Below are 22,881 nucleotides of genomic sequence, written 5' to 3'. Positions count from 1 at the left end.
GGTACGGTAGTGGCTCCGGGCGGCACTGCCGCTCGCGGCGAGGTGAGGGTGAAAAGACCGAGTCCAAGGTACAGCTAGGCCCACTGGTTATTCTACTGAGTAAGGCTGCGCGAGGACTAAACTCGACGGAGCAGCAGCGGGCGTAATGAAGCTCCGAGCAGTGCAAACGGCCCAGGTGGAAATTAGCCATAGCCCTATCTGGGCGGGGCTGTATCTCGGACAGTGGCAGCCCCTTTTAGAGGATTTTCAGGCTGCCCGTTGAGAGATGGACCAAGGATGGGACTTGACAGCGGTCGCACGGCCCCCAGTTCGACGGTGGAATAGGCGTTGGGACGGTCTGGTCTTGGCCCAGACGTAGCGAACGTCGACGTCAGACGCGCGGAGCTGCAGTGACGACTAGCACGCGAGTTTGATTGGGCCTAGCACGGTTGCGGGCTGGCGCTGACGGTGGTGAGTTGTGAACCAGACGCGCGCAGGTGGTTGAGGCAGCGTGCCAGCGCCGTGTAGGAAGGGCGACATAAAGCTAGCCATGGCCGGCGCGCTCGACACCAAGCGCGAGGTGCAGCAGGTTTTCGTGATAGGCGAGGGCTTCAGATCGTCGAGTGCATGTGGGCGAAGCGGATCTCCATGGCTCGCCGGGATGATGCCGCGCACGCATCCAGCAGCCAGGGCTGGCGAGGTGGATTTGTTTCCAGCGTGTTTCCACGTCTTCTCAGCACGACGCTTAACAAAACGCTCAGTTTGCAGCGCGTCGCAGAGGCAATGGCAGCCTATCCGTGATCTGCGTTCGCGCTGTCGCAATCATGAGCACCGTCAGCGCAATGTGCACGCCACGCCGCGCATATGCCTTTTTATGAAGCAAAAAAACAATGACGACGGGCACGGCCCCGCCCATAATAAATCAGCGATGGATTTGGCGTCGACAGCGATAAGTGCAGGGCCTGTGCCCAAAGCATTCTAGTGGGCACCAGCAGGCAGTCAGCGGGATATCAAGCCAGTCTGCGTGGCAGCGCATCAACCTTGCTTGCACTTGCTTGCTTGTCTGCTACCGCTACCGCTACCGCTGCCTCGACACCCAGCATCCTCACCCATCCTCTGTCCTCTGCCCTGCACTGCATCTTTGCTGCCTGCGTCCGCTCGCTTTGTAGAGACTCTGCCGTGGAACCCGCGTCCCGCCGTGCGCTCCTTCTCACGCTGACCCTACGCCAGCAGTCGTGGTAGCTTCCTGACCCTCCGCCGTCTGCGCCCGTCACGACCCAGTCCGTCTGGTCTTGTCCCGTCCTGCCTCCTCACCCGCGCCTCTCTCTTAATGTTCTGCTACGAGTCGCCCCAGTGATTCATCTCCCAGGCCGCCGCACACTCGTTTCCGCTACTATCTTAATCGATAATTCACCTGCCGCTGTCCGTTGTTGCCCGCCAATTGCGCTACATCGAAGCGCGCTCCCAACGCCAACTTTTTGGCTCTCCTCACCCTCACCACGCCGCCGCTGTCGCCTGTCACCTCGCGGCCCACCCTAAGGCGCTCCCAACATGGCTCCAGCAGTCCCCCGATTACGCATTCTGTCAGGTGCGTTATCTCCCCGCGAGCGTCGCACGGCAGCCGACGGCTCCGCTGCCCTCGCACACGCTCTGCTTGTACCATATACGCCGCCCACGCCTGCTCTTGCATCGTGGGCGTTGGGCCGCGTCATCACAGCGCCCGAACAACTGCTGACTCTCTCCAGTGGGCGGTAATGCCGTCTCGGCCTTCTTATCATGGCGACTGCAAGCAACCAATGCCTGCGACGTCACCCTCGTATGGAAGTCGGGATACGAGAGCGTTGCCCAGTACGGCATATCATTCAAGTAGGCCCTCCCGCCACCGCACCTGCTCTGGCCACTCACTAACCGCCCATAGATCCGCCCTGTACGGCAACGAGCGATTCAAGCCCCATGCTGGTAAGGCAACGAGCTCACGGTTATCCTTGACGTACAGCTAACACCCTCAGTCGTCCGCACACCCGAAGATGCCGCCCATTCTTCCAAGCAGCCTTTTGATTACGTCCTCCTTTGCGTAAAAGCCCTGCCCGATGTATACGATATCGCCAACATCATCGAGTCGGTCGTCTCCCCTCAGCATACGTGCATCCTTATGAACACTACACACAGCCTTGGCGTTGAATCCTATCTCGAGCAGCGTTTCCCCACAAACGTAGTGCTTTCATTGGTATCGGGAGCAGAAATTTCGCAGCTCGGAGCTAGCGAATTCGAGCACAAAGGCGCGACCGACATCTGGGTTGGTCCTGCCAACAAAAATGCCAACATTCCTGCGCAGATCCAGTCAGACATGGCCGAGGCCCTGGCCATGACATTGAGCTCCGGACAGGTCGACTGCAAGGTCTCGTCCAACATACGACAGCAGCAGTTCGAGCGAATGATAGGGTATGTCATTTGTGCCATGGTCGCACATCATCAACTAACGTTCCACAGTCCAATCGCTTTCCACCCTGCCAGTGTCGTATTCGAGACACCCAACCACGCTGAACTCATGGACAAGGTCGGCGTGCGTGCTCTAATCACCGGAGTGCTCGATGAGATGATCGCGCTTGCAAATGCTTCCAACTGCACATTCCCCGACGATTTCCGCGAGACAACGCTTCAAGAGATGACCCGTCCACAGGACAACAACAGCACCATGTGGATGGACTTTGAGGCCAAGCGCCCGATGGAAATCGAGACGTATCTGGGGTCCCCTCTCAAGATTGCACAAGAAACTGGTGTCGCCGTGCCTCGGATCGAGACGTTGTATGCTACACTCCATCACCTCAACATCGTCAACCGAACACGCCCAGCTGCTCCAGCTCCCGCCACACAATCTCCTCAAAATGGCATGCAACCTCCTCCCAGACAATCTTCGGCGCCGATGCCTCGTGGGCCCCCTCCCCAAGGGCCCATGATGAACGGTAACGGTATGAAGGGCGGCCCTCGCCCAGGAAGCCGTGCTCCGTCAATCAACGGAGGTCCTCCAATGATGCGTCGTGGCCCGCCCCCGGGCCCCAACGGTTACCCTCCTAGGATGAACGGAGGTCCCAACAGGCGTCCCTCCTTCGAGGACCCCGGCAACCTTGAGGAGTTTTCCCACCTCATGCTCTACGACGACATGGTTCCAGACGGTGCTGTCAATGGCGGTCCCTATGAGAGCGCCGGAGGCTCTTCCAACAACCTGGCACTTCGCGAGAGAGAACTGATGCTTAGGCAGAGAGAACTCCAGATCAGAGAGCAGGAGATGAACATGCGAGGCGGACGTGGCGGTCCAATGGGTCCCGGCCCTATGGGTCCTCCGATGGGTCCGATGGGTCGTGGTCGGGGACGTCCTCCGCCACCCCCATCAATGGGCGGATTTGATGACGATGATGACGATGGCGATGACTTCTTCGATCCCATGGGCGGACGTGGAGGCCCAATCATCGACCCCGACAACTTCGACATGATGAGCGTCACGTCGCGTCGCAACCGCTCAGCACCCAGCGCTAAGCAGATTCGTCAAAACCCTGAGGGCGCAGGTTTCGCGCCTGGACCAAACAGGGGCGGCAGGGGCCCATTTGGACGTCCGGGGATGAACAAGAATCGGAGTAGTGCTCGGTTGATGGCAGATGTTCCTGGTCTCCACGACTCTATCATGAACAACCCTCTCATGGGCTACTCCTCCGACCGCTACGGACACGTCGATCGCGGTGCTATGGGCGCGCAATCCAGAACCAACTCACTGACATCGGCTCGTCTAGATGAGCTTTCAGGGGGCGCAGGCTACGGTGCTTACCCTGCACCAAACGCCCGTCGCATGAGCCAGTCACCTGGCAACCCGCTCAGTCCGGGCCCGCGACCCATGGGCCGACCCTCGCCGCCAAACGGCTTCAATGGCATGCCACCAAACGGCATGGCTCCCAATGGCATGGCTCCTAACGGCATGCCCCCAAATGGAATGATTCCTAACGGGCGGCCATCGCCTCCTGGCATGAGGCAGCCCATGCCACGAAACCCTGGAAACGAGGTGGCACCACAACAAGTTGAACAACACGCTGGGGTGAGCAATCTCTACCCGCCCAAGTCTCGTCCCCAAGTTCGCAGTCTGACTGGAAGCGCATCAAATAGTTCCGCTAGCGCAAAAGCAGTAGATTCCACGGAAAACTCTGCGCACAGCAGCCAAAGCAGCCTTGGACCCCGTCCCCCGGTTGGCGTTCGGTAATTGGGATAATGTTCGACTTAGATTTGGCGGCCATCCGTTTTGAATGTTGGCATCTGGCATGGACACTGTTTCAACCTCGACGACATTGGCGAAATCATCTACTGGTCCTCACTCGACACACATCCTTTCTCGTCTAAGACAGCTAGCGAAGCAGTCTAGATGTCTCTTTCGACACCTTTTTCCACAAACACGTATACGCACCGAAGCATCACCATCCGGCCGACAAGACTCTCCATGGCGGTCCGGGAGGCTTCATGGACAGCCAGAGGCTCGTCCAGATGGTGGATGTCCTAATGACGAATAGAATTGGGCCGGCAAGGGACACATTTGACGTACACAAACCGGCCTCGCACGACTGAAGCCTTTGCTTTCGGGTTTTCTCTTTTGTCTATATCGTACATACTTGTAGAACGCTCTTACGGCGGCGGCAATAGCCTCCCTTTTTCTCCTTCACACACAGACTGTGGCAGCCCGCTAATCATGTTTTCCTTGTTTGCATGGGTTTTATGCTCAGTGGAGGTTGGGTTATTTCCCTTTACCACTTGTTTGCTATACTACGGAGTTTGATACATGCATATGGATTTTGCTTGCTTGTACCTTGTCATTCATTTTTTCCTTTGTTTGCCCCCATGGGCTTATCCTATTCCCAAGTGCTGTGTATATCTACCATAGCTACACAAACCGTAGCGCGTACCATTTTGAAGGCTGGATGGAGAAGCATTTCCGTAGTTGAGCATATGTAGGCCGACGAGCACAAAAGCAAGCAAGACGTTCCTTTCTCCTGACCATGTTCCCCCATGTTCTATTCGTGACTAGCAAGATGTCTGCCCGAGCTGATTGCTTGTCAGGGGAAGCAAGAAATTAACAGAAGATATCAAGCTGTTGCCAAGTTCTGGGCTCTGTGATTGTGCGGAGACTGCGTAGTGCCGTTGTTCCGGAATCAGCCGCCTACGTAGATCACGGGAAATTGTGCACGTGCTCAAGCTCCTCACTTCACGATGCCGACGGCTAGGTCGCTCGTTACTTTCACTAGCGCAGCGTGCCGTGCAAAGAGCTTCCGACAGAGAGGCAATGCTCTCGTCCCGCCTTTAAACCAATTGCACGTCCCGGGAGTGAATTTGACTCGTATCCCAACGCGTTGGCATGCAAGTGATGGTGTTCATGCATGGTAATTGCACGCCCAAGCTTGCCTACCCCTCGTTCTCCGTCATAGCTGGACAACGCGGGGCAGAATGAGCATCAGCTCGCTGTCACGCCCCAATAAAGCCACGCGCCCGCTTCAGAGCCCGACACAGAGCGCGCGACCCGATCGCCCAAGACCTACAAGAAGTCCCTTCGCGACCCACACGGTAGTCACCGTCCTTGTTCTGCTGCTAGCGCTGGGTACCGGTTTCTTCGCACCCCACTTCTCCAACGCCGTCTTACGCACTGTTATCAACAAACAAGTTCCCTCCTTCACCCTCCGGAATCCAATCGTCCTCCAGGAACCGAGTATTTGCCCGAAGCCTGAGCAGCAGGTCGAGTTCGTCGGTACCTTCAACACCCAATACAAGCGCAGCATGACACTCGCAGACCAGGCGAAGCGCGTCGCCGCGGAGTTCGACTTCGACGACAATGCCGTCAACAAGGCCGTCAAGGAGTTTATTCGGGAGATGGGTACGCACGAGAATACGGAGTGGGCAATTGGTCACTGACGACGCGCAGACGAGGGTCTAGAGAAGGAAGGCACTGAGATGAGCCAGATCCCGACATACGTCACTGCCGTCCCCAATGGCACGGAAAAGGTATGGGTCCTATATGCGCCGGTCTTCACCGTCATCTAATGCTGTACAGGGCCTCTACATGGCCGTCGATCTCGGCGGTACCAACTTCCGCGTCTGCTCTATCGAGCTCCACGGCAACACTACCTTCTCCCTCACCCAAAGCAAGGTAGCCATCCCGCGCGAGCTGATGGTCGCGAAGACATCGAAAGAGCTCTTCTCCTTCCTCGCGAAACAGATCGAAGCCTTCCTCAAACTGCACCACGAAGAACACTACGCTGGGACACTCAGGCGCAGAGAGGGAAAGGCAGGCGAGCCAGAAGATGAGGAGATATTCAACCTGGGTTTCACCTTCTCATTCCCTGTACACCAGATCGGAATCAACAAGGGTATGCTGATGCGCTGGACAAAGGGCTTCGACATTCAAGATGCGGTTGGCAAGGATGTATGCGCTCTGCTTCAGCAAGAGATTGACGAGCTCCACCTCCCTGTCAAGGTGGCTGCGTTGGTAAACGACACTGTCGGAACCCTCATGGCGCGCTCATACACTTCGCCCGGCAAGACTGGCACATTACTGGGTGCCATCTTTGGAACTGGTACCAACGGAGCCTACGTTGAGAAGCTGGACAAGGTCAAGAAGATGTCAAAGGACACCAGCGATGGCGCATACGACAAGTCAACCGGGGAGATGATCGTCAACACTGAGTGGGGCTCGTTTGACAATTCTCTCCGCACTCTGCCCAACAGCCCCTACGACGTTCAGCTTGACAAGGACTCTGTGAACCCTGGAATCCAAATGTTCGAAAAGCGCGTGTCGGGCATGTTCTTGGGAGAGCTTCTACGTCTTGCCCTGCTCAAGCTCATCAAGGACCCCAATGTTCCGCTTTTCACTGACGACAACTCGTCTTCAAACGATGTCCACAGCACCACTCAAATTCACGACGATAGCCCGATATGGAAGCAGTGGGGTCTCGACACTAGCTTGCTCAGCGTGTGCGCTGGCGATGACAAGCCTGGCAACCAGATGCTCCGACAGGAACTTGATAAGTATAAAATCTCCGCCGTCAGCCGTGAGGACGCAGAAGCAGTCCGCGAAATCGCTGGAGCGATCGGTCGCCGCGCGGCGCGTCTTGCTGCCGTCGCCATCGCCGGTATTGTCATCAACACAGGTCGTCTGGACAAGTCCTCGGGATCAGCTACCACAGAGCAAAAGTCAGGCATTGAGCCTGTACGTGGGGATGTCGAAGCCACTGAAGGTGACGAGATCGATGTCGGTGTCGATGGCTCGCTCGTTGAATTTTACCCCAACTTTGAGAAGTACATCCGTGAGGCGCTACGTGCGGTGCCCGAAATCGGTGCAAAGGGCGAGAAGAGAGTCAGGATCGGTATCGCGAAGGATGGATCCGGTGTTGGTGCTGCGCTCATTGCGCTTGTTGCTGGAAAGGTCAACGCGCCACAGTAAGTGTTGTTGCCTGGGGCATCTATGATGTGACGACTTAAGCATGTTGGATATATAGCACAAGAGTGCCTTCTTCTGTAAATGGATCTGGGGGATGTGTAATTACATCTAACAACAGATAAACTTGTTCTCTGGATTTCGCTCGACGCTTTAGCTGTGAGGTATGCAAATGACTACATTCTTTGTTTACGCTGCCTGTGTGGCTCCTTTGATGGAGGAAATCGATGACGCATAATGCGTGGACCCACCCCACCACTGCTACCAACCATTAGGTAAATCGTTCGCAGCGTGACCCCATAGAGCCGGTTGACATTCTTTATGTCAAACTTCCTTTAACAAGCTTCGACTTTGCAGATGCGCCGTGGATGCAAGAAGTACTTGTATTACGTTGCGTAGAAATTGCTCATCAACAAATCATAGCCCGGCTGGCACAATTGGTTAGCGCGTGAGACTTTTAATCTCAAGGCTCAGGGTTCGAGTCCCTGGTCGGGCGACGTTCTTTTTGCTCATGCGATGTCGCTGGGACGCAGGGGACGAAATCTGAGAACGAAACACCTTTTTTGCGGATGAGGTTTGTACAGAATGTCAAGTTTGCAGACGCAGTCGTAGGAACATTTTTACTACCAAGCACAACTTTTACAACTCCCAATCTAACATGCGTCGCGCAACAACTTGTCGTACGTCCAAAATCTACGCAGTTGACTTCTCCTTATCAAGTATGTGCTGTTTGATCACTTTCCTCAATTGATTCGCAGTCTTCTTGCTATGAGCCGATAGTGCATCGCGGTCTAGATTGAGCTTTTTCATCCCCTCCAGCGCAATAGCTGAGAGAGAATGCCTACGTCGGTCCTGATACTCCTCATTATCAACCTGCTGCCAAGTTCGCACTTGATCGTACGGCAAGAAATCCGTGAACACGGTATTTGTGCGGTGGAAAGATGGTCTGCGGCCGTGACTTGGATGTCCAAGTGTGTGGTTTTGATTGGAAGCTTCGTCTGCGCTCTTTGCATGTGACTCTATATCTGCCTCGTCGTTCATTTCTATGAGTGCCTTTTGCGCTGTATCTGGGAGCGGCTTGCGTTTTACGAGAAATGCTGTTGCGCGTGGAGACGGTCTGAGGTGCAACTCGCCGTCGAAAGGCGATGTAGGCTGTGGTGGTGCGCCCGTATACCCAGCCTGTAACACAGCGAGGTTACTCTCCGTCAGCTGCTTTACGCTTTCGAAGCGCTCGATGAAACGAGTCTGCCTAGGCTTTGGAGGCATATCGGCGTACGCTGTACGAAACGATTGCTCTGTGCCAGAGGACCCACCATCCCATTTGCTTGATTCGTTTGATACTGTCCGCTTTAGTTCACCAGACTCTGAGGAGTTCAGCTCGCTTGAAGGCGTGGTGGATGGTCCATTGAAGGCTGCCATATCGTTTTGGAAGTTGGAAGTGAAGCTAACGGGATGTTTGCTGCCGTTTGGTAGATGTCCTTCTGAGTCGCACCTGAGACCTGGCAGTTGAAAGTGTGCAGTTGCGATGAAGTGACTGGAACGTGTTTCTGATTCAATATGAGGGAGGAAGAACATGATGATAGCACTGTATGATCCAGGTGATTCCGCGGCGTGATAGAACTCTGTGATAGCGACAGGTACTTGTGCCCCGACTGTTTCACCACCTATATCAGCTGAACGTGGCTATGCCATTACTCTCGCCTGGTTCTACAATGTAGGTATCTAGCTTCTGAGACGTCTCACTTAACGCAAGAGTTCGGCGCCCATGGCTAGAGGTCTAGCAGTATGAGGTCGTTGAGTTGATGCAGGCAAATCTGCAGGTTATGATCCTGCACATCCTTACTGGTGATGTCCGCGTTTGCGTGCCATGTTCGTTTGCCCCCTTACGTGATCGGCCTGGCTCTTTCACCTTCACTTCCAGACTAGGTTAACCCGGATCGTACTATTTCTGAACATCGACACCTACTCCACTTTCTTCCACATGCACGACATGTCAGCCATCTGTACCAACATCAAAGTCTTTACCATGAGTCGAACCGAGTTGTGGCTTCTCCTCATAATCGCGGCACTCGCTCTGTACATCCTATACTTTCACCTCAACGCCTCGATAACCAGAGTCAAAAACAAGAGTCGTTCGTCGCGAACACGCATATCCAACGAATTTGACTTTCATGGTAAGCAACCCCAAGACACAATGACCAACATCAGGCTCTGACGTTCCTGCTTCACCCACAGATCTGAGGCAGGTGAATCTGGATAACAGCTGCACTATCGGTACGATGTGGGTCGGCGACACTTGTGGGGGCTTGCACAACAATCCTGGTCGCATGGATAGGGACACCGCGACTGCTTCAGTCAGCATCTGCGCCCCGGTACACTCTGGATGTCTCCAGTACGTCGACAAAGAGGTTGGGCGGTCACCGAATGGGCGTGTGATGGTGGTCCCGTCGACCATTGTTGGTCTAACCAGAGAGAACGAGGACATGGACTGAGTAACGGAGGGTGGTGTTGGAAGAATCTTCGTCAGCTGAAGCGTGTCCTGTCAAAGGCGTTGCCGGCCAGGTAGTCCACTTCGGTTTCTGGGAAACAGATGTCTCGGTGATGGATTTGAGGCTCGACCAGTGAACGGGCTTAATTCAGTTGGTAGAATGCGAAATGATTGGTTCGTTTGTCTAAGCCCAGTCGCTGTGCTGGAGATACTCAAATCTTTTCTGTAGGATGCAGCGTGATGAAGAGCGCGATCAGGCGTCGACGTGTGGGCTGCCAAGCTAGCCCACCACTTTACGCGTCGCCCGGACGCGTCCAACTCACCATCCACCGATAGCCGCAAATTCACCAACAACACCACGACATACCCGAACAATGGCGCTCTTAGTAGACAAGCATAGACCGCGTAATCTCGAGGCGCTCAGTTACCATCCCGAGCTTTCAGATCGTCTCCGAGCTCTTGTAAGGAAACATTGACATCCATGGATGCTCCATCGATTGCGGCAACTAACGCAACATTGTGTAGGCACAAAGCGGCGACTTCCCACATCTGCTCGTATACGGTCCTTCCGGCGCAGGAAAGAAGACGCGCATAGTCGCCACACTCAAAGAGCTTTACGGCCCCGGTGTCGAAAAGATCAAGATCGACGCGCGCGTCTTCCAGACTACCACGAACCGCAAACTCGAATTCAACATCGTCGCTTCCGTATACCACCTCGAAATCACACCTTCAGATGTCGGAAACTACGACAGAGTGGTCGTCCAAGACCTGCTCAAAGAAGTTGCACAGACACAACAGGTCGACTTGGGCGCAAAGCAGCGCTTCAAGGTCGTAGTGATCAATGAGGCAGACCATCTGACGAGAGATGCGCAGGCGGCGCTGAGACGTACTATGGAGAAGTACAGTCCCAACTTGCGATTGATCCTGCTCGCCAACTCTACGAGCAACATCATCGCGCCCATCAGGAGTAGGACGCTACTTGTGAGAGTTTCAGCGCCTACAGAGACCGAGATCTGTGGTGTGTTGAGCAAAGTCGGCAAGAAGGAGGGATGGAAGGATGTCGAGAGTCTGAACCAGAGGATAGCGAAGGATAGCGGGCGAAACCTGAGGAAAGCGCTGTTGATGTTCGAAGCAGTGCACGCTCAAAAGTATGGCCTCATCTCCTTCTACACCTCCAGTCTCATGCTAATGTATCAACAGCGAGAAAATCACAGACCAGACGCACATCCCACCGCCCGATTGGGAAGCACTCATCCAGCAAATCGCCCGCCAAATCGTCGAGGAGCGATCTCCTCAACGCCTTCTGCAAGTCCGCGCGTCACTCTACGATCTGCTATCGCATTGCATCGACTCCACGACCATCATAAAAACGCTTACCTGGAAACTCATACCAATGACGGAAGATGCGCTGAAGCCTGAGGTCATTAAGTGGGCAGCGTTCTACGAGCACAGGTGTAAGATGGGCGCCAAGCAGATCTTCCATTTGGAGGCTTTCGTCGCAAAGTACATGAGATTGTACGAGAGGTATGTACTGGACTCCAGAAAGTCAGGCCTACACTAACAACTGTCGCAGCTACGCCATGGGCATCGATTTCGATTCATCATAGTCGCACATTCACAAACATACGGTCCAGGCGTGGAGGAAAAGTAGATAATGTGTCATCATACCAGGGTGTTCTGGCGCTGCAGAGCGCGTCTCGCGTTCGGCGTTTGGTGGTTACGTCATAGCATGGGGCTTTCCCCATACCTCGAGTTTCTGAGCTTCAATACCACTACCATCTCACACAATCCAAATTCTTGTACACGTCCTCCGCACACAAATCTTTCCATACCCACAAAGAACAGTTCCATACGTGCAAACATGTCAGACAAACTCATGGACACCGAGCCCGGCGGCGAGCGCCAGAACCAGTACGAAGGCGTTCACACCTTTGTTGAGCCTCACGCGAAGGAAGCCGGTCAACTAGGCGGTATGACTTCCTCTCTCTCCCTCTCGACGTGCAACTACTAATCAATGGCTTCCGCAGACCCCTCAACAGGCACCTCAGTCAACAAGAAGACCTCCGACCCCGGCGCGCCCAACACCCAAGGCATTACCCCCGCAGACAAGATCCGATACGGACAAAGTATCCAAGAAGGCGGTATGGGTGGCAAGACAACAAGTTCAACGGGCCAAGCGAACGCGGAAGGTACGTCAACGGCAAACAAGTGTTGTAATCAAGGATGGTAGGCTAATCATGAGCAGGTGGATTCGGTGGTACTGAGGCGTTGAAGGACGATGACGAGAATGCGGCGAAGCAGAGGAGAGAACAAGGATATGGTGGAGACAAGGACATGGACAGGACTATCGGCGCATAGTGGCAACAGGCTAGGCTTCACGGAATGAAGAACATGAGGGATGGATGCAACCCAACTATGATTGCTTGGAAGATTGGATAGGTCTGAGCGGGTTATGGACGTATACACTACTATACATTGATGATGCAAATGAGTACCCCGTCTAAGAGTACCCGTCTTATCATCAGTCCCAAACGCCATCGCTATGCAGCCAAACCCGTGCGTTACTCATACAAAAAGCGTCTAAGAAAGAGGAGGGATATCAGAGCAGAGATCAAAACCAGATCGAAGAAATGCAAGAACCTTCCACACAAGCACATGAAGCCAACCTCAACGTCTCGTAGCATCGTCAGCCCTCTGCTCGACCTTGGCCAGCTTCCTCGCCAACGCTCTTTCTCTTTCCATAACGCTGGCTAGAGTGTCACCTCTCTTCGTAATACCTCCCAGGTCTGGTGCCCCGGTCGACATTGTACTGCCCATATCCCCTCGGCTGACCCCGTTTCTACTACCACCACCCCACGCACCAAGGCCCCATCCTCCGCCTGGAGCTACAGTCGGCCTGGTTGGCTCCCTGCTAACGAGCGCACCAGGCCCGTGGCCATACATGCTGACCCGTTGTACCTTTCGAAGCCTTGACAGACCGTATACAGCGACGAAGAAGCCGAAGACTGAACACCAGGCGCTTATGCCGAAGAAACCGAGATCAGACTCTTCGATGAAGTTCTTCAAGTTCATACCGTACAGAGCGGCGACGAAGGTTCCGGCGGTGATTGCGAGGGTGAGGATCGAGAACTTGAGGTCGAGAAGCATGAGGGAGTTGCGGTTGGCATCGAGAATGGCTTTGACGCTGTGGATGGTTAGTGAGAGAAGACTGTACAAGAACAATAGAACACATACATCTCCTCGGTGTTCCTGATGCTCGACACCAAGTTCTCTGCTGCTTGTACGATTTCGTCGGCGACCTTATGGTAAGACTCCAGGAGCATTTCGACTTCCGTGTGATCGTCATCCTCGCGTGTCTTGCCCTCTGCCTTCTCAGTCAGGTACATAGCGCTGAGATCGTCGTCCGCTTCCAGCAACTCTTCGAGCGCATTCCTGACTAGTCTTGCCTTTTGTTCAAAACTACCCAGCTTCTTACTGTAGATGAGCAGATATCGTAGTTTGTCCCTGTCTATGTCTTCTTCCAGCTCCCTGAGAACTCTCACTACTGGCTCACTAACACCTTCGAACTCCTTCTCCAGGCTCAGTGTTACGCTTATGAGGACAGCTTCAAGCGCTCGGAATTCGTACGCGAGGGTGCCGTTGACGGTGGATTCTTTCTGGCGGAGTTTGAGATCAAGATCGTACATGAAGACAGACTGCGATTTCGAGTCGGTGGTACCGTATGCATCAAAGACAAGTACACGGTTGTGCTTGAGGAGGACACGAAGGTTGAGGAGGTTTATCAGGATCGCAGACGGCCGGACGAGAATATGTGGGAGGAGCGACGAATCGATTTTGCGGAGATCGCGAGGAAGCAGACCGTACTATTCTCAACTATCAGTCATGTACTCTATGCAGGTCCGTTTCAATGCGTACCTTGGCGATCAGCTCGCTCTTCTTGAACTCTCCGCTAACAAGTGTGACATTGCCGTGTTCGTCAAGTTCGGTACACCGCATCTTGAGCTCGTTCGTAGGTCGCATTATACGTCCCAGACTGCTTCCGAACCCCGTTGAACCTGACGAAGGTTCATCCGGTGGCGGCTGCGGTGCTTGCAGTTGGGCCAATTTTCGCATCTTTGCTGAGTTGAAGATATTCCACCCATTGTTCGAAGGCGTTGTAGAGAAATTGCGGTGACCCTGAGGGTCGATGTCTCTAACTGAAAGAGCCGTAGCCTGTGGAATAGCGAGCGAAATCTCGAGGACTGGTTGCGAAACCCTCCTGGCCGGGAGACATTGCGAAGTTGCGAATGTCCTATTGCCCTCTCTCCTCTTGCAACTTGATGTCTTTATCCTGCATGTCGCATCTCCAGAAGGCCATCTCATACCAAGATTCGTCCCATATCCGCGTCGTTGCTGGGTTGCTTGTGCGCATTGCGCCAGCGGTCGCTCGAATGCATTGGTGACTTGGGCCCTCAGGAAGCTCAGAACCGACGGTGATGGGGCGGCGACTCTATGAAGCAAAGTAGGCTTCATAACTTTCCATACGTAGAGTTCCGTATACGACAGCGATCCATACGGTCGTTGTTGAAGTCGTTCGAGAATATCGCTCACGTCTCGCCCGCACGTCATTGGCGCTCGGCGATCTTGGAAAATCATTTCGCGCTAGTGACGTCACGTGCGGCCGCGTTCATTCCCATGCATCGTTCGCAAACTATGACATTGCGAACACAACGTCCGTTTTCTGCTTTGGATCTACCCCTATCGATGGCATGTCTCATCCGATCTATAACGCGCTGATACGAACCCATCACATAACTTCCCGCAAGAAAGTGGCCAAGCTGAAAGCTGCTGCATCCAACTGTCACATATACGCTCTACTACGCTATGGTGGCTGTCCAGGCATCATGTATTGCCAAGGCTCCGAAATAGGTGTAAGGGAATGGGTAGCAAGTGTTCAGAGACTGCGTTACAAGGATTTTCAACTCGTAAAGAAGCCTGCTGGAAAGGAGGTTGAGGGGGAAAAGGCGGAAGGCAACGCCGCATACGGAAAATTAGAAGAAGCAGAGAGCGTGAAAGAATTTGGGGTTAGTATGCAGAAGATGGGTGTTTGGAATTGGTGGAGGAAGGGCATGGGATACGTGGGTGACGACTCAAGCTTCTAGGTCTTGAAATCTACCGCAATATCAGGTCAATCGGCATACATGGCCTTGCAATCAACGAAGGAGTCGGTAAAGGTACTTCCACGATACGTGAAGGTATTACCTCAGATCCGATGGCGAACAGACGACTTCGGGGAAGATGGTATCGTTCAAGCTTCTCTCACCTGCCTGACAGCTTCGGCTATCGCTAGCTGATCATCCGGTCGGTAATATGTATACCTACCACATACGTGATCTGTTCCAGGACTCTACCATCAACTCTACCCTATACTTTCGAGTATACAGTATCGACGAAGCATCCCTCAAAGACCATCACGAGTCTCCAGGCCATCTACATCATGACCACACCATCAAGTGCTGTCAGCCCTGGCGATAGCCTACAGAATACATCAGATGTTCAATCCACCCTTGCAGCTACGAACGAAGACTCCATTTTCGGCAGTGGGTGTTACAATGGAGAGTCACTCGAGTTCCATGATGAGCCACTTGACCTCCAGAACAAGAGAAAAATTACCGATCCTGACCTCGAAATCGTTACGGTCGACAGGCAGTACGATCTGACCCTGATCGTAGGGTCTCCGGAGCACGTTGGTGGTCAAAAGGCCTATCAAGTCAACAAAGGCGTCTTTCGACATGCTAGCAAGGCCTGGGACGCCATGATGAGCGGCAATTGGGCTGAGAGCGACATGTCCGAGATCGCCTTTCCTGAGGATTCAGCCTACGCCTTCCATATTGTCCTCCGAATCGCTCACTGGCAACTTCAAGAGCTACCTGCAACGCTATCGCAGCAGGAGCTGGTACAGATCGCGGTTTTGTCTGACAAATACGACCTCGAGCGTCTCCTTCATGCTGCAGCAGAGTTGAAGAACTGGATCCAACAACACAAAGACGGTGGTATATCTTGGCCTTCCGACATCGATCTTCAAGACTTTACGATGATTACGGCCGCGTTCGGGCTCACGGCTGACTACGAATACCTGATCAATAAGCTGGCCATGGAGATCTCCGTCGATAAAGACAAGCGTTACTGCGTGGTGCACGATGATAAGCTGGTGCATGTCCGAGCTGACTTCCCCGCCCGTATCCAAGGTGAGTACACAGACCGATATCAGTCAAGAAATAAAAAGATTGAACACCCTGGAGCCTACGTTGACGTTGGATCATCTACTCTGCATGTTTTCATCTTGATGTAGGCTGCAGGTCTGTTCAGTGTTTTTCCTTGCATGATGCCTTACTTTTGCCATCTCATAGATGCTAATCCTTCATATAGCCCAAGCCGGTCAAATTCGTACCGCTGTACTTCAAGAGCTCCTACAGACATGCAAAACCGCCTTGCATAACACTTTCACCAAGGATGTCGGCAAGTGTGGATCGAAACTTTGTCCATTGACCCAATTTGGCTTGACGACTAAAGTCTTGGACGCCGCAGAACTTCATCCAATTCCAGACAATTTGTCTTCGATGCATCTCAGTATCTTGGCATACTGGACCTACTTGAACAACACCGGAATCGACTATGACGGTCTCCTACCATCCCGCTGTCGGGCCGCAAAACTCAATTGCGTAGGAGACTACGGTATTCTGAAGGAAGCCCGCGATACTATCAAGCGCTACGCCCATCAGGATCTATGGGCCGAGTGGAAGGCTGTACGTATGCGTTCTTTGAGTAACTAAGACCTCCGACTAATGATGGGTAGAAGCATTACATCTGATCCAATGCCAGTCGTCTCTGTTCTTTTAGCCTCCATGAGTTTCTCTGAGTTGGACATTTCTTTTCATCTTACATCGAGTCTTTCGGAAAAGTTACATGCTCTCTATTCTCTATTTTTGCTGCGGGAGTTGAGAATTACTTGATTTTAGCCAAAATAAAAGTTCGTCTTAGTGAATTTCGTGCCCTAACTTGCAGTATACATGACACTTTAACTTGATAACTACACAGGTTCCGAGACGATGTAGGCTCCTGCCCTAATATCTTTTTTGAGACATGTGACACATATTGTAGCTACCCCTATTCACGAGCTCATCCCAACCGAATCTTTCTGCGGACTTTGGGAACCTCCTCTTTTTTCAAGCCTTTCCTACTCCCCAACAGGCAGACTCGCTCCCAATGGTCTCCAAAATTCCGGATGAGGAGTGCGCATCCGTTATTCCAGAACCCACGAAGCCACTGACTATCAATGCCTCCTCTCAAGCTCGTGCCATCGAGTTTGGGGAAATGCAATGCTAGAAGCGAGCCTATGGGAAAATCCTCCTCAGTCTCTACATTAGATTTCGTGTAGCTTGGTCTTTCCACTGATCCGAAAAATTCTCGCGCACTTTCCCTTAGTGTTGACGCATCGATAGAGTAGTAATGGGTGTCAACTTGGTCCCAGTGTTTACTAACGACCCGAGATGTCAACGTTTCGAGATGTATGAATCGACTCAGTTGATTAGCGTTCTCGTTTGATGATTGAACTTGAGTGTAGTCCTGGAGGTTTGCATAGTCGGCTTGATAATTCGACCACTTTAAGAGCCGACCAGATGCAAGTTCTACCTCGATATGGATAGCCTCCTCTTTAGCCGTAGGCATGTTGTACTCGAATGCCCGATGTACATCAACATGTTGTACCTGACTGTTGTAGCCAGTCCAGGACCAGCTAGGAAATCCTGCCCGACGAGAGGAAAGACCGATCACGACCCAGCGCAGACTCATTTCGAAACTGGGAGAACTGGACAGCGGTGACACTGGGTCAGAGGTAAAGAAGGGAATGCCCCAAAGATGAGAAATACCCTTTTGCCGTCGAAAGTAGGCCAAAATACCGAGTAAAGCTTTAAGAATATCGCTCTGATGAGATAGGGTTCGTGCGGAGTACTCGAAAATGCACGTCCATACGTGCAGTCCTCTGATTGAGTGTGTCCTCGTCTTGCGCAGCACAGTACCTGGGACAGGCCTTCCATCGGGCAAACGGTCCGACAGTAATTGCTCCAAGCGGCTTTTAGAAACCGACTCGCTCTCTTCTTGAAGACCGTTAACTGATTCGAAAAATGTCCCTTGGTTTGTGAAATAAAGCCGCCGCTGTGAGAGGAGGGCCTCTTGATACGTCCAGGCTCGTGTCGCCCAGACATCGGAATGGATTTCGGAAGAGTTTGAAAGTGATTGTAGACGTCCAAGTCCAAGGACTCCGATACCTGGATTCGAATTGCGCTGTCTAGACACCCCTGGCAGACCAAAGTAAGGATCTTTGCCGGCACATGCCACGATTGTAAGAAACGAGTTGTGATACACTTCGTCCATCCTACTGATTTGCAAACTTCGAAGGTGTCCATTGTTTTGAGCTATGCAATACCTGTCAACCCAAAGATAACGGATGTCCAGCTCGTTGCAAACGTCAATGCTGTCTTGAATCGTATCTGGCAGATGTAACGGCAGTCGATCACCGTTCATCTCATCTAATGAAGACAGTGAAGAAGGGCCCCAGACATAGCTCAGAGTTGCGTAACGCTCTTCGTTGGGTAATGGAACAAGTTTGCGCGTATTGCAGTCGATGACGGTGAGGGCCAGGCTTGCGCTAGCCCCTCCCCTATACCACGGAGCTTGTTCCGTGTGCATTTCTCTCTTCAACCACTCAAAAATTCGTGCGGAATCGAGCCTCGAGGACGATGCTTGGAGCTCATGAGTCGGCAATCTTTCGTTATCTATGCAGACAAATGGAGAGACTTCAACTGTTTCACCTACTCTTGAAGTTTTTTTTTGAACTTATGGCCATCAAAACAGTCCCCAAAGTTTCCTTTTCTTTCGTTGGCGGGTAGCACCAGGCTCCTACTCTTGCAGGTTCTCTCATGTTAGACGTGGTGTTCATACAGATAGACCACGTGCCATGAGTACTGCGTACTCTGCACCGCTCTGGCAAACATTCTGTGAAGAAATCACAGAGCCCGCATCCTCCTGGAGTCATATAAGCATGGTATCGGTAGTTGCCGTTATCAGTACTTTCTCTATCCTTTAGGTTGGTAACGCCAAACAGACGCTCAATCTGAAACTCTTGGCAGTTGTCGCAAAATAAACTCGGAGTGACGACCTTCATAGTCGCGACCGGAAGGAATTGGTCTTTTGGTGTTTTTGAAAGGTAACATATGATGTGTTCTCGGACAAGGATGCGTTCCGACTTGCCAGCGTCCGTGGAGTATGGGCCGAACGTTATCGGCGATGATTACGCTCGTGCTGATGGATAAGTCGCTTCTAAAACTATGAAAACGATGAGCATAAAGATGCGCTTGGGGGGCATGAGTGCAGGATGTAGAGCTGTAATCGTGTACAGAATCTTGCTCAGAAGGCTACATCGCTGTTGCCTATTATCTCGCTTACGGCTGAAGAACCCGGGAAGCCACCCACGTGCGCCTGTCGTCATCATCAATTCCTGAACAGCATACGAAATCATCAGGTAGGAACCTGCAATCATCTCATACAAGACCCTGAACACGTCTAGAGCCTACGTCGGCGTTGGATCATCTACTTTGCATGTTTTCATGTTAATGTAGGCTGCAGACCTGTTCAGCTTTTTCTTAGGTTAACGTGTAATTAAGGTTCTGTGTACAATAAATTACAACGACGTGTTGATGGGTATGCTACGCTAATGCGCTATGAACGACTGAACAACTCTCTCCTCCACTAGTACTCCTTCGCCAACTTACTCCTCGCGCGGAGCAGATGTCCATACTTGAACATGACGAACGGAATCAAACTCAGCACAGTTCCGAACATCGCAAGGATCAAACCCGCATACTGACTTCCTACGTTGTGGAAGAAAGCGCTCGCGAAAAGTGGGGTAACAGCACCGAGCGTGTTCCTCATTAATCCCTGACCAGCGATAGCCGAGGAAGATGTCTCGCCATAACAATCGGCAGTGTATGAGTAAGTGCTCTCGAAGACGAAGAAGATACCGAATGCGATAGGTGCGAGACCGATGACGGGGCCAACCCAGCTCAGATATCCGTATTGCGTGAAGGAGTAGATGAAGAGACCGATGGGCAGCCAGACAGCGCCGAACATGGCGCCATAGAGACGGTGTTCGGGAACGATGCGAACGTTGGGGTCTTCTTGGAGTTGGTTGTACTTACGCATCTGGAGGTGGTGGGCAGCCCAGCCGAGGAAAGTACCGATGGCGAGAGAGATGTAAGGCAGACCGCTGACACCTTCAGACCAGCCACGCTTCTCGGTGAAGGTGATCGGAATGACCGAAAGGAACAAGAAGACGACAGCCCAGCAGAAGGCGATCCAAAGACCAAAGGCGAAGACGACGGGTTCTGTGACAAGCATGCGGATGGCCTTGACGGACGAAGCCTTCAGCATAGACTTGACATCGGGGGTGTAAATGTCATCTTCCGCAACGTATCGCTCATCGCCAGTTGCCTTTTGCAGCTGCTTGGCTCGCTTGTGTAGTCTGGCACCGCCACGTGTTTCGGGGAAAGCGACGAAGATGAGGATCAGGAGAGGAATATTGGCGAGACCCTGGATGCCCTCAACCCATCGCCATCCGAGCGCTTGGTCGATAAAGCCGGCGTAGATGGGTGCAGCGACAGTACCGAAGATGGCGACGAAAGCGAACATGGCCATCGGTCGGCCACGCTTGTGGGGTTCGTACATGTCGTCGAAAGTACCGCCGACGAGGATGGTACCGACGCAACCGAAGAGACCGAGTAGTAGGCGGAGGCCGATGATGGTGGAGATGTTCTGTGCGAGCGCGAGACCAATGAAGATAAGCGAGAAGCAGAGGAAGGCACTGGCGTATACTATCTTGCGTCCGACAAGCTCACAGAAAGGAGCCAGTACCATGGGTGCGATGGCACAAGAGATGTTGAAGGTGAACAGTCCAAGCTGACCGTAGATTGTGTCGACACCGAACTCCTCGCACATCCTGTTGATGCCCGAACTGTATGCCGTTGTTGCGAGACCGATGAACAGTGTCATCAAGTTCAGCATCGTGGTGATACTGCGCTTGTACCAGGGGTTCCAGTTGAACGGGTTCTCCTTGTCACCAGTCGCGAAGCTGAGTACGATGTAGTCCTTGCCCTCATGGTGGACCATCTCGGTCAATGTAAGAGGCATGTCGCAGTCGACCTTCTTGATCTCGCCACAACCAGGATCGATGTCCTCGATATCATCGGTAAGATGCTTGCCGCCTGCGATTCTTCCAACAATGAGCTCGCCCTTCTCGTTGCGCAATACTTCGGAGTTCATGGAAGGAGCCTCTTCTTTGCCGTTGGCTTCATTCTCTAGTTTGCTGTTCACTCTGGAGAGCAATGCGGGTGTCGTTGCACCAGTGTTGGCAGCTGTGTTGGCAGCTGTTTGTTGTGCAGTCGTACCGGCGATTGTGGCGGCAATGGAACCATTGCGAGGGGTGGTGATCGAACCATTGCGAGGTGTGACGGGTGCACTGCGAGCAACTCTGTAGGAAGAATTCGCTCTAGACGCTGCAAGAGATGGAGGTCGCGATGACTTGTGGTTGAAGGAGGGACCGTAGTACCCAGACATGTTGATCGACGATTAAAGTGGAGGTTCCTGCTTGGAAAACAAAGGAATGGGCGCGGAGTGACGACCGTATTCAGAGAGAGGAATGGGATTTGGGAGACGGAAAGCAGATATGTATATCCTGCTTGTCGACACCGGCGAGGGACGGCATCGTCGCCACTAGGGGCGGTGTGTGGGATGGCATTCGTCCCGTCCATGGCCTGACCGTAAACACCCGACAGGCTGGTTCGAGGACGAAGGATCACTACAAAGGGGTATCCCAGGTTCATCGTCTTCGACGTCATAGTATCGGTGCACAAATGCCCAATAGATTCACTTAGTGCCATTACGAAGCGTGGACGGACGAGAAAAATCTGCTATCTCTAACGCGTACGGACACTATGTGCTCTAGCGTTCCAGGACTGTGAGAAGAGTTTGGTGTTGAGGCTCTGCGGGACTCCACTTAGTGGGCGGTCCGGTCGGCAGGATCACGGCATGACGTCGCGCGTGGATAGCCTATGCCAAAATTTGCATAGGTATCGGAGAGGCCTAGATTGTAGCCTATCTTCGGCAGCCGTGCATGTCCGAGCACGCGTGTAACGGGCGTTCAAGTGGTCTGATCCAGACGTTCTTCGCGTATGACTTCAGTCACATCGATGATCGTTGGGTGACCTCCACCGTGTGCCTCACGATTTTACACGATAGCAAAGCTCGGTTGGCTCAGTCACTCCTGCATAATCTGTCAGATATACGGGGCTGTCGCATAATGCATGCTTACTTCATATATGCCTGTTCCACCTTGAGGCAATACTGACCTCTCCGATGACAGCGCGAGCTATCTCGTGTACGATCTTTTCGTCCTCGAATATGTGCACTGGCGACTATGGCGCCATCTGACGATTGCAGCGTTGAACCGATGAATGCGAGATGCATGTGTGTCGAAGCGACGGTAGAAGCGTTGCTTCTTGGATCCCAGGTGGCACGTGGGAGAGTGGCGGGTTCGCATCTGCACGGACTAGACGTCCACGAGCCGAAGATTACCCACGACTTGTTATTGCTGCTGCGTCTATTCCAGTCCGGCCCAAGACTTGTTCAGCACAAGCACTTATCAATAGAGGAGACTGAACCAGTGCGCTGGCGGTCTACTGCAGTGAAAACCCGAGATCGAAGCTTTCACAAGGCATTGTATACATCGAGATAAAGTCGCTCACATCGGTCTCTGAGGTGTGTATATCATTCATTGGTGAAATGTGGTGCGAGCGACGAAACAAGGTACCTAGGTCTCGTGACTACAATACTCTGGGTGCAGAACCGTGTTCCTCGTCGA

The 22,881-nt window shown here is 52.8% G+C and overlaps 8 protein-coding genes and 1 non-coding gene across 9 annotated transcripts; 6 read left to right on the top strand and 3 right to left on the bottom strand.

Moving 5' to 3' along the window:
• Window positions 1–1,530: 1,530 nt before the first annotated feature.
• Window positions 1,531–4,225, top strand: J4E84_002082 (uncharacterized protein; the record flags this gene model as incomplete). Its single annotated transcript, XM_049384710.1, has 5 exons — window positions 1,531–1,567; window positions 1,725–1,845; window positions 1,898–1,938; window positions 1,989–2,421; window positions 2,470–4,225. 5 exons carry the CDS (start codon window positions 1,531–1,533, stop codon window positions 4,223–4,225), a joined length of 2,388 nt encoding a protein of 795 aa, XP_049248066.1.
• A 1,232-nt stretch (window positions 4,226–5,457) lies between these two features.
• J4E84_002081 (uncharacterized protein) lies at window positions 5,458–7,447 on the top strand (the record flags this gene model as incomplete). Its single annotated transcript, XM_049384709.1, has 3 exons — window positions 5,458–5,881; window positions 5,930–6,009; window positions 6,059–7,447. The coding sequence occupies 3 exons, from the start codon at window positions 5,458–5,460 to the stop codon at window positions 7,445–7,447; spliced, it is 1,893 nt and encodes a 630-aa protein (XP_049248065.1).
• A 416-nt stretch (window positions 7,448–7,863) lies between these two features.
• J4E84_002080 lies at window positions 7,864–7,937 on the top strand. The gene has a single exon. It is a non-coding gene; the product is annotated as a tRNA-Lys (tRNA).
• A 197-nt stretch (window positions 7,938–8,134) lies between these two features.
• Window positions 8,135–8,860, bottom strand: J4E84_002079 (uncharacterized protein; the record flags this gene model as incomplete). The annotated part of the gene is made up of 1 exon (XM_049384708.1): window positions 8,135–8,860. One exon carries the CDS (start codon window positions 8,858–8,860, stop codon window positions 8,135–8,137), a length of 726 nt encoding a protein of 241 aa, XP_049248064.1.
• A 1,443-nt stretch (window positions 8,861–10,303) lies between these two features.
• On the top strand, window positions 10,304–11,536 carry J4E84_002078 (uncharacterized protein; the record flags this gene model as incomplete). The annotated part of the gene is made up of 4 exons (XM_049384707.1): window positions 10,304–10,390; window positions 10,455–11,077; window positions 11,130–11,453; window positions 11,503–11,536. 4 exons carry the CDS (start codon window positions 10,304–10,306, stop codon window positions 11,534–11,536), a joined length of 1,068 nt encoding a protein of 355 aa, XP_049248063.1.
• Window positions 11,537–11,790: 254 nt separating this feature from the next.
• J4E84_002077 (uncharacterized protein) lies at window positions 11,791–12,287 on the top strand (the record flags this gene model as incomplete). Its single annotated transcript, XM_049384706.1, has 3 exons — window positions 11,791–11,899; window positions 11,957–12,118; window positions 12,175–12,287. The coding sequence occupies 3 exons, from the start codon at window positions 11,791–11,793 to the stop codon at window positions 12,285–12,287; spliced, it is 384 nt and encodes a 127-aa protein (XP_049248062.1).
• Window positions 12,288–12,596: 309 nt separating this feature from the next.
• On the bottom strand, window positions 12,597–14,042 carry MRS2 (magnesium ion transporter; the record flags this gene model as incomplete). The annotated part of the gene is made up of 3 exons (XM_049384705.1): window positions 12,597–13,113; window positions 13,164–13,792; window positions 13,845–14,042. The coding sequence occupies 3 exons, from the start codon at window positions 14,040–14,042 to the stop codon at window positions 12,597–12,599; spliced, it is 1,344 nt and encodes a 447-aa protein (XP_049248061.1).
• A 635-nt stretch (window positions 14,043–14,677) lies between these two features.
• On the top strand, window positions 14,678–16,741 carry J4E84_002075 (uncharacterized protein; the record flags this gene model as incomplete). The annotated part of the gene is made up of 3 exons (XM_049384704.1): window positions 14,678–15,050; window positions 15,353–16,156; window positions 16,338–16,741. The coding sequence occupies 3 exons, from the start codon at window positions 14,678–14,680 to the stop codon at window positions 16,739–16,741; spliced, it is 1,581 nt and encodes a 526-aa protein (XP_049248060.1).
• Window positions 16,742–19,715: 2,974 nt separating this feature from the next.
• J4E84_002074 (uncharacterized protein) lies at window positions 19,716–21,578 on the bottom strand (the record flags this gene model as incomplete). The annotated part of the gene is made up of 1 exon (XM_049384703.1): window positions 19,716–21,578. The coding sequence occupies one exon, from the start codon at window positions 21,576–21,578 to the stop codon at window positions 19,716–19,718; it is 1,863 nt and encodes a 620-aa protein (XP_049248059.1).
• Between the last annotated feature and the right edge of the window lie 1,303 nt (window positions 21,579–22,881).

This window comes from Alternaria hordeiaustralica (assembly GCF_023758085.1).
Source record: "Alternaria hordeiaustralica strain BMP 2776 chromosome Unknown scaffold_2, whole genome shotgun sequence".
NCBI classification, from domain to species: Eukaryota; Fungi; Ascomycota; class Dothideomycetes; order Pleosporales; family Pleosporaceae; genus Alternaria; species Alternaria hordeiaustralica.
Note: the sequence above shows the minus strand (reverse complement) of the source record. Positions and strands in the feature narration are given on the sequence as shown.